This window comes from Nicrophorus vespilloides, unplaced genomic scaffold, assembly GCF_001412225.1.
Source record: "Nicrophorus vespilloides isolate i.1.1-1 unplaced genomic scaffold, Nicve_v1.0, whole genome shotgun sequence".
Classification (NCBI taxonomy): Eukaryota; Metazoa; Arthropoda; class Insecta; order Coleoptera; family Silphidae; genus Nicrophorus; species Nicrophorus vespilloides.
Genome location: NW_017095732.1, coordinates 68,741 through 79,642, shown reverse-complemented (window position 1 = coordinate 79,642; position 10,902 = coordinate 68,741). Strand labels below are relative to the sequence as shown.

The following is a 10,902-nucleotide window of genomic DNA, read 5'->3' as shown; positions in this document are numbered from 1 at the left end:
ATTCAGGTTTAGTAAATATAACAAAAAAAAAATGAAAAGTTTATAGTCAATTTTAAATCAATATGAATGGTTTTTATAGTTTCCAATTTGTATTATTTATTCATCATAAAGCTTATTTCTATTTCATTTAAAGTTACATAATAAATATATTAATTTTTTTATTAAACATTCATTCATCAAAGTTGTCCAGTTTTCCTGCAAACAAGATCTGATTGCTCGGATTATATTGAATGTAGTAAAAGAAGGCATGATCTGCATTAAATTTGATCACTTCGCTGGCATATGATCTCACATCTCTCATAAAATTGCTGAAAAAAAAAGATAAGAAAGATCATTTCCAATAAAAAAAAATCACAATAATACTAAAGAGAATATACAAGTTAAATACTAAAATGAATTACAAAAAAAAACACAAATGAAATTATAAAAAAAAAATGTTTCTTTTCATTCATTTTTTTTTGACAAAAAGAGAAGATAATTTGCGAAGGTCAAAGTGCTGAGCCTCGAGGGAAATCATTTATATTTGTTTTTTTTTGTAATTCAAAATGTTTAGTATTTAACTTTTGTATATTCTCTTTTAGTAGTTAAACATTTCGTTTATTTGTGATTTTTCATTGGAAATGAATCTTCCTTTATCTTTTTTTTTCAGCAATTTTTATGGAGAGATGTGAGATCATAATGCCAGACGAAGTGATCAAATTTTATGCAGATCATGCCTTCTTTTACTTCATTCAATATAATCCGAGCAATCAGATCTTGTTTGCAGGAAAACTAGACAACTTTGATGAATGAATGTTTAATAAAATAAATAAATATATTTATTATGTAACTTTAAATGAAATAAGCAATAAGCTTTATGGATGAATAAAATAATACAAATTGGAAACTGATAAAAGTCGTTCATATTGTTTTCTTTTTCTTTTTACTAAACTTGAATATGTTTCTTTTAATTCATTTTTTTTTCACAAAAACACAAGATAATTTGCGAAGGTCCAAGCTTTGAGCCTCGAGGGACATCATTTATATTTCATTTTTTTTGTGTTCTCTAATTACTTGGTTTAACATCCTTTTTAATACTAACATTTCTTGAAGTTAAATATTTCGGCTATTCGTGATTTACTCATTGAAATTGAAAGCATTCATGAATCATCCATTATTTTCTTTTTCAGCTCTAATTATGGAGGAGATATGCTTGGTAATGCAAATCCAAGTGAACGAATTCAATGCAGATCATGCCTTCATTTACTACATTCAATATAATCCAAGCGATCAGATCTTGTTTGTAGGAAAAGTGAACAACTTTAATCAATGAATATTTAATAAAAAATATATGTATATTTATTATGTAACTTTAATTTCAAAGAAAAAGGTTTCTTTAATGAATAAACTAATACACTTTGTTAACTAATAAAGTACATTTAAATCCATTCTGGTTGTTTGCTTTCATTTCGTTATAATTTCTAACCAATCTCATTGAATTTATCTTAATTTTAATTAGAATACTTTAATCTTCTTAAATTTATCTTTTTTTTCGACAAAAACAAAAGATAATTTGCGAAGGTGTTGAGCCTCGAGGGACACCATTTATATTTGATACATTTTCATAATTTCCAGTTTTTTTTTTGTTTTTTTATGATGTTTAGATACTTGTATTTAATTTTATTGTATTCTCTATTAATTTGGTTTAAAATCCTTTTTAATACTAACATTTCTTGATTTTCTCATTAAAATTGAAAGCATTCATGAATCATCCATTATTTTCTTTTTCAGCTCTAATTGCGAAGGGGAAATGTTTGGTAATGCAAATCCAAGTGAACGAATTCAATGCAGATCATGCCTTCTTTTACTACATTCAATATAATCCAAGCAATCAGATCTTGTTTGCAGGAAAAGTGAACAACTTTAATCAATGAATATTTAATAAAAAATATATGTATATTTATTATGTAACTTTAATTTCAAAGAAAAAGGTTTCTTTAATGAATAAACTAATACACTTTGTTAACTAATAAACTACATTTAAATTCATTCTGGTTGTTTGTTTTCATTTCGTTATAATTTCTAACCAATCTCATTGAATTTATCTTAATACTTATTTTAATTAGAATACTTTAATCTTCTTAAATTTATCTTTTTTTTTTCGACAAAAACAGAAGATAATTTGCGAAGGTGTTGAGCCTTGAGGGAAACCATTTATATTTGATACATTTTCATAATTTCCAGTTTTTTTTTTGTTTTTTTTCATGATGTTTAGATACGTGTATTTAACTTTATTGTGTTCTCTATTAATTTGGTTTAAAATCCTTTTTAATACTAACATTTCTTCATTTTCTCATTAAAATTGATAGCATTCATGAATCATCCATTCTTTTCTTTTTCAGCTTTAATTATGAAGAGGAAATGCAGGATAATGCGAATCGAAGTGAACGAATTCAATGCAGATCATGCATTCTTTTACTACATTCAATATAATCCCATCGATCAGATCTTGTTTGCAGGAAAAGTGGACAACTTTGATGAATGAATATTTAATAAAAATAATATGTATATTTATTATGTAACTTTAATTTCAAAGAAAAAGGTTTCTTTAATGAATCAACTAATAAAATACATTTAAATCCATTCTGGTTGTTAGTTTTCATTTCGATATAATTTCTAACCGTTCTCATTGAATTTGTCTTAATACTAATTTTTATTAGAATACTTTAATCTTCTCAATTTTATCATTTTTTTTTTCGACAAAAACAGTAAATAATTTGCGAAGGTCCCAGTGTTGAGCCTCGAGGGACATCATTTATATTTGATTTATTTTCATAATTTCCATTGTTTTTTCTTGTAATTCCAAATGTTTAGATACGTGTATTTAACTTTATTGTATTCTCTATTAATTTGGTTTTAAATCCTTTTCAAAACTAACATTTCTTGATTTTCTCATTAAAATTGAAAGCATTCATGAATCATCCATTATTTTCTTTTTCAGCTTTAATTATGAAGAGTAAATGCAGGATAATGCGAATAGAAGTGAACGAATTCAAAGCAGATCATGCCTTCTTTTACTACATTCAATATATTCCAAGCGATCAGATCTTGTTTGCAGGAAAAGTGAACAACTTTGATCAAAGAATATTTAATAAAAAAATATGTATATTTATTATGTAACTTTAATTTCAAAGAAAAAGGTTTCTTTAATGAATCAACTAATAAAATACATTTAAATCCATTCTGGTTGTTAGTTTTCATTTCGATATAATTTCTAACCGTTCTCATTGAATTTGTCTTGATACTAATTTTAATTAGAATACTTTAATCTTCTTAAATTTATTTTTTTTTTCGACAAAAACAGTAAATAATTTGCGCAGGTTCTAGTGTTGAGCCTCGAGGGACATAATTTATATTTGATTTATTTTCATAATTTCCAGTTTTTTTTATGTAATTTATGATGTATTCTTATTGAAATTGAAAGCATTAATGAATCATCCATTATTTTCTTTTTCAGCTGGAATTAAGAAGTTGAAATGCTCGGTATTGCAAATCGAAGTGAACGAATTCAAAGCAGATCATGCCTTCTTTTACTACATTCAATATATTCCGAGCGATCAGATCTTGTTTGCAGGAAAAGTGGACAACTTTGATCAATGAATATTTAATAAAAAAAGTATATATATATATATTTATTATGTAACTTTAATTTCAAAGAAAATGGCTTCTTTAATGAATAAACTAATACACTTTGTTAACTAATTGTTTCGACAAAAACAAAAGACAATTTGCTAAAGTCCAAGTGTTTTATTTTTGTTTATTTCTTTTTAACATTGATTTTTAGATTTTTTTTGTTCAAAATCTTTACTTACACGTATTTTCCTTATAAAATTTGTTTTAAAATCCTTTTAATACTAACATTTATTGTACTGAAACTGAAAGCATTGATGAATCTTTCTCTCTTTTTCAGCTAAAAATAAGAAGGGGAAGTCACTCATGTCTAAGGTTATCGAAATCATCAAATTCAATGCAGATCATGCCTTCTTTTACTCCCTTCAATATAAACCCAGCGATCAGATCTTGTTCGCAGGAAAACTGGATAACTTTAATGCTTGAACTTATTTCTTATATTAAACTTCAATGTATATAAATATTAAGTTTAAGAAAAATGTGTTTTTGGACTGAATAAAAACTTGAATTAATTAATTGAGAAAAGTTTTCATCATTTTCCTTAAAATTCTTACTCATAGATAAATCATCAATTTTCATTTTATTTTTTATTAAATTTAATACTTGAAAATTTGTTGCTTTTAGTGTGGTTAAATTTAAATTGAAAACAATTTTGCATTGCTTCCAACCAAAAGTTCCTGCTCTTAGGGAAAGTCGACGATTTTGGTAAAAGTTGTTGCACCACAGCTTAATGAGATGTAACAACTGCTAGATTCGAAATTATTAAATCTTATTTGACAGTTGTTGCAGGTGTACCAACGAAAATAACACTCAGTTGATAGCTGTGTAATCTCATGATAGTTTAAATAAAATGACAGCTACATGACAGCTCATGACAAGTATACCAACTTCTGTCATAATATGTAGATATTTCTTAAGTATTATTACAAGTTGTAATCAGATCAATTCAATTCAAGACAACGGAAGTTACTTGTCAAGTTGCGCGTAATGTTACTACACCATATCACTTATAACTTAAAATAAAATCATGTGTTTCAAAACAAACGCTCATAAAACAATTGAACAACTAAACAACTACCCAAAACTATATAAAGTTGCTGTTAAAATCCTCAATTTCCTTACTTTAAGAAAAACTACAATTTTTTTTAACAATTATTGTTGTTTGTTTTATTTTTACTTCATATTCATCGAGGATTCGATCATATTTTTCATAGAAAAAATCAATGAATTTTATATATTTTATTCTTAGTAAACCAATAATGTAATTGTTATGTATTAATTACATTATTCATTAATAATGTGATCATCAGAAATTCATGAACATATGTGTTTGTTTCTTATTAAAATAAAATCTACATGAGTCAAAGCTTGTTGTTTTCGTTGCCAATTAAAATAATCGTGGGTTTATATTTAAATGTGAGTAATTGGGAAAGATAAGCCAATTTTTGTTATAATTCCGACAAAACATGTTAATCAGACGTTGAGAATGTTGGATTTGGTGTTTGTTTTCTGTTAGATGTTGGGAATTTCCCGTAAGGTTATCGAAAATGAACGCATTTTTAAAGAGAATTATTTGATTTACATAGTATACATTGCATAATGTTTGCAGTTAAGCAATACACGTTCAGAGTTAATGTAAATTCGTACAAGTACCTTTGGCGCCATCTATGAACGCTCTTGCAACGATTTTAAAAATAAATATTAGTGTCAATATTTAGTGGACGTACATTTGGTTGCCTAATAAATATTTCAAATAATTTTATCTGTAAGGTCAATAATTAAAATTATCATTAAACATTATATGAAGTAATTATTTTGAGAATTCTTTGATTTACATTGTAAACATTACAAAATGTTTGTAGTTTCGCGCTTTTGTAACGATTTTAAAAAGAAATATTTTTGTAGATTTGTCAATTTTTAGTTGACGTACATTTGGTTGCCTAATAAAAATTTCAAATAATTTTATTTGTAAAGTCAATAATTAAAATTATCATTAAACATTATACAAAGTAATCATTTTTATAATTACTAACGTTTATGATTATAGACTAATTGTTTTGTAACTATTGACCTTGTTCATTTGGTTGCCTGTCACAGTTAATTTAAAAATCAGGTTTATTGGCGTTTTGTTAATGAAATATCCAAAAACAGAACATTTTGTACTGAATTATAAGTATTTTGGGATGATATTTAACAGATAGTCACAAGTAAATCTTTAGTAAGAGAAAATTTATTTACAAGATCTAATAGGCAGGATTTCCAAACTCTTACGATAATTCATCGATTTCCAAAGAGAAAAACAAAAAGATTGGAATGGAAAATGAAAAAAAAACGAGCAGAACGAACAAAAAAAATAATAAATTAGACTATTAATTATGTACAGGAATTCGCGTTCGATTCCAAAAGTATTGTCGGACCTAATCAATAATTAGCAGAATTAGTAATTAAAAAAAAACAAATCAATTAATAATAATAATATCAGTATAAAAAGAAAATAAACTAACTGCAGGAAACAGTACAAAAGTATATACAAAACATACTATTAGAATAAATATTATTGTGAAAATCAATAAATAATAAAGTTGGTGTATACTCTCCTATACAAATTACAAAAAGAAAATAAACGAATTGAGCTTTAACACTTAAGATTTTCGCTATACGTTAAGTATTCATTTTGATTAATTCTTCATTTGTACAAGAGCGTACTTTCTAAAATATTATTATTACTTTTTTTTTGGTCTCATCCATACAGTTTAGATTTACAAATGGGTGTACAACAAACAGAACAGAGAGGATGTTTCGGACGTTAAAACGAAATGCGCGGGAAATTTAAACAATAATTCAGATGGGTTTTTAAGATTTAGTCCTTCAGTGGAACTGTGATCGCGATGACTTCAGCTTTGGCCTGTGCCTCTTCCTCCTTGCTCTTTCGGAAGAGCAACGGGAACATTCCTAGCAGACAGCCGACGGTCACTCCTAAAACCCTGCCAAGGTTTGCGAAGTTCCTCGATCTCGGCATGTCCATCTGCATGGGACTCAGTTTCGGTGGATTGAAGCCGATCCTGTTCGCAAGACGTTCCACGTAGAAGGCGGTGCCTATACCGAGGACGTCGGAGAAGGTGTTCCCCAAGGCGGCGGCTGCCATCGTCGACATGCAGAAGTACGAACCTAGGTATAGGTCAATATAATCACCCTGCAAAAAGAAAGAAAAAAACATGAAAATATAAGTTCATGTAACATGGAAGGATTTTATAACAAATTTAAGTCTACAGACAAATTTATTAGCGAAACTGTAAGGATTTCTAAAAATTACTTGTAGCAAAACTAAAATCAATTTGTAAAAACTATAAAAATAATATCTGTGGTCAATACTAATATTATAATCGCGCGACCTAATATTTTTTTTTGTTTTTGTACTGTGATCCAAATTATTTTGACACTGACAACTGTTAAAATAACATTTTTGCCTGTATTTGTACTGACGTAAGGTGACAGCTGTCACATAAGTTATGTAAGGTGACAGCTGTCACATAAGGTTATGTAAGGTGACAGCTGTCACATAAGGTTATGTAAGATGAAAGCTGTCATTTCGAAACACATTAAACATTTCCAAGGTTGGGAAACGCTGCTGTTGACTGTGCAGTCTCAGAGGTTCTGATTAATAATTAATTATTTTCAGGAGGACGTTTGTTTGTTTTAATTATGAAAAACATTTCAGGTTTGAAACATTTAATTATGAATGGACAGAATTCGGCTCCGTTCCATTAGATTTAATTGAGTGGCACGACTGCACCGCAGCGCGAGGTGTAATTGGACCGGCTTTCGGCAAATTCCTCGCCGCGTCCTTGGACAACGACCAAAAACATTGAATAATGTAATGCCGAAAAGTAATTGAATTTTACACGAAACCGCATTTACGAGATCCTTTATAATTCAGAGCGTAATACTACCTATATTAATTGCGTTTCTTCTTATATTTGTTTGTCTTCTAAAATGGGTTTTTGTTCTCATGGAAATATAAGAAAATTTAATAGATTCTCAAGTATGATGGATTAACTGTCCGTGTCTTAAAGATCGTCGGGGAGGAAACGTGGGATGTGTGAGATGAAAAGCGTTCAGTGATTTGAATAGGAAAGTTAAGTGTATATCGTGCGAGAGGCTCCAGTCTTGGCACTTTTGTGCACGAGAATTGTGTCTTACCGAAATGATCTCCCATTTCCTAACTTAATGAGAAATACTATATATTTTCCCTTTGTAATATCTGTAAGTTATTTAAGCTTCAACAGCTTTAGTTTAAGAACCATATTACTGCCTTGTTTTAAGTGTTATTTAATTGTGTTGTATTATATCTGTCATTTAATTGTCAACTGTTATTTAATTAAATGAAAACTGACAGCAATGCTACTTTTATGACAGATTTAATAAATTAGATGATTGTTGTGTTACATAAATTGAATAATTAGATAATCAAAACTATGCAAATGTCAAATGGAAATTGACAGTAATGCTACGTTTATGACAGCTTTAATAAATTAGATGATCCAGGATTTACATAAGAAGAAAATTAGATAATCCAAACTATGCAAATGTCAAATGAAAATTGACAGTAATTCTACATTTATGACAGATTTAATAAATTAGATGATTGTGGAGTTACATAAATTGAATAATTAGATAATCAAAACTATGAAAATGTCAAATGGAAATTGACAGTAATACTACGTTTGTGACAGCTTTAATAAATTAGATGATCCAGGATTTATATAAATAAGAAAAATAAACGATCCAAAGTATGCAAATATCAAATCGAAATGCTACTTTATGACAGATTTAATAAATTAGATGATTCTGGAGTTAAATTAAAGAATTAGATGATCCAAACTATGTAAATGTCAAATAGAAACTGACAATAATGCTACTTATATGACAGATTTAATAAATTAGATGATCCTGGAGTTACATAAATCATATGGAAACGCATAGTTGTCAAATAAAAATTGACAGTAACGAGATTTTTATGAAAGCTGTAATAAATTTAAAAAAAAACTGATTAATTATTTAAGATACAAACTTAAATATTTGTAAATTTCCATACTCAAAAGGATCAAATAAAAAATTAAAAATATTGCAAATACAAATTTGTAAATTAATAATACAAATTATATTTTATAGCTTTAAAGCAGATGATGATGATGATGAAAACAAACACGATTTTGATTCTACTAATTTTAGGGATCTAAGCTTCGATAATGTTTCTTTCACGCTGGTTGGATTACGTCCAAATATAATAAATAATATCCAGCAAAATAAGTAAAAAAAAGAGATAAGCTTGGAAAAATAACGAGAAAACAAAAAAACTGGATAACGTTGAAAGTATTAAAGTGGTTTCTATATCGTACAAAACGCTGCACACTATAGTGTTTTCTCATGTAAATTCAGTTCTACACAAATTTACCAAACACAGTTTAATATAGGAGACTTTTATATAAAAAAATGATTCAAGAATCATTTTTTTTATAGCAAAAAAGTAATAAATTATGAAAATTACTATATATTTAAAAAAAAATAAAAATACTTAGATTTTAATTTGTTATTTACGTTACTAAGTTAAACATTTTTATAAATTCTAGATATTTTTTTTATATAAATAAAATAAAAATCATGAAATCGTAATAATTGCTAAAATCCTGGATTCTCGATTTTTTATTTGAAAATGTGTCTTATTAGTTCATTCGTTCACTGAAAACACGTAAAATCCACTCGAATAAAAAGCAAATAAAATTTATATAGCTTTGCCATCTATTGTCTTCTAACTTTATTAACTTCCTTTTATTGTCAATCATTTTCAAATAAAACTAACTGATGTATCTTAATTAATAAAATAGTAAAATCTGCATTCATTTCCTATTATAATTTTAATAGTTTAATGATTTTTCGTTATAATAAGTTTTCTTCAAAACGTGACTATTTAAGAAAAAAATGTGAATATTTTATGAATTCTCGTTATTCACTGTATTACATTAGTTGTAATAACAATGTTACTTTTTAAGAAAATGTATACAAAATGTGTGTATAAAAATAAATAACTATGATTTTACAAAGGCGATCATTCAGAAAACATAAAATTGGCTATAAAAACGCGTTTCGCTTTGTAGTAGACTTTACAAGAAATTCCCTCATATTCGTTTCATGCGCTAAATGAAAAATCGTAAATACGAGAGCAGCTATAAATCTTTTTTTTTACCTTTTTATGGAGCTAAAAGGTAGTGAAAAATACTTATTTTTTTGGAATACGAATCATCAATTTAAAGTTCAGTTTATATGAGAATATTCATAATGTATGTAATAATATATAAAAGCAACAAATTTTGTGTTGCTTTTAATCCAATTAAAAAGTGAAGTGATTATCGAAAAATTATGAAATTATGTAATAAAACTCTTTAATTGTACAATAAAATCATCAGATTATTAATATCTATAATAGAATATAATTCACAACGAGTTTACATTAGTGAATATCAAAAACAATATCGAAATTACAATCAAATTTCGTTATATAATTCGTCATTATTTAGTCAAGTTTTTATGATGATCAATTATATAATTAAATCTGTATTTGCATCAAAATGTATTTTATTAGAGAAATAATAATTAATACATTCGTTAAAAAATGTAAGTTATGCAATTAAAACGCAGATAAATAAGATTGAAGGAAATGTGTGCATTCATTCAATAATAGTCTATATCGAAATCTCGACAACCGAAATCCCGTCAATCGAAATCCCGACGTTAGAAATGGGACCATGTGCAACATTTTTATTATTAATAAAACAATAAATTAATATAAATTTATTATATTTTCTTGATTTTGTTGAATTATTAATAATTATTAGATTATTAATTATTGTTATTTATCATTAATAACAATTTAAAAGTGACTTTGATACAGTCGGGATTTTGATTGGCGAGATTTCGATTGCTACCGATTTAATAAATAGAAGAATAAATTAAATTTAAAAAACTACTATTTTCGTGGCGCCTAAAGGAATGCAGGAAAAAAAGACAGACATGTGGCGCTTATCGGAAATACGTACAAAAACTATGAATGAAAATAAGGAAACAATGAATGAGACGTAGTAGTAAAAAAACGTAAAAAAAAACAGATGTCTATAAAATTCAGTCTAGCCTGAGAGATAAAACTAATTTATTCTAAATTCCAGCGACAAGAGACAA

General features: G+C 26.9%; 1 protein-coding gene across 2 annotated transcripts in view; it reads right to left on the bottom strand.

Moving 5' to 3' along the window:
- Positions 1-6,396: 6,396 nt before the first annotated feature.
- LOC108561436 (transmembrane protein 65) overlaps positions 6,397-10,902 on the bottom strand; it is a 33,778-nt gene continuing 29,272 nt past the window's right edge. For both annotated transcript variants that reach the window (XM_017919374.1, XM_017919383.1), the window contains one exon: positions 6,397-6,862. In XM_017919374.1, coding sequence (XP_017774863.1) covers positions 6,530-6,862 — 333 coding nt within the window. In that variant the 3' untranslated portion in view covers positions 6,397-6,529. The remainder of the gene's footprint in view (positions 6,863-10,902) is intronic.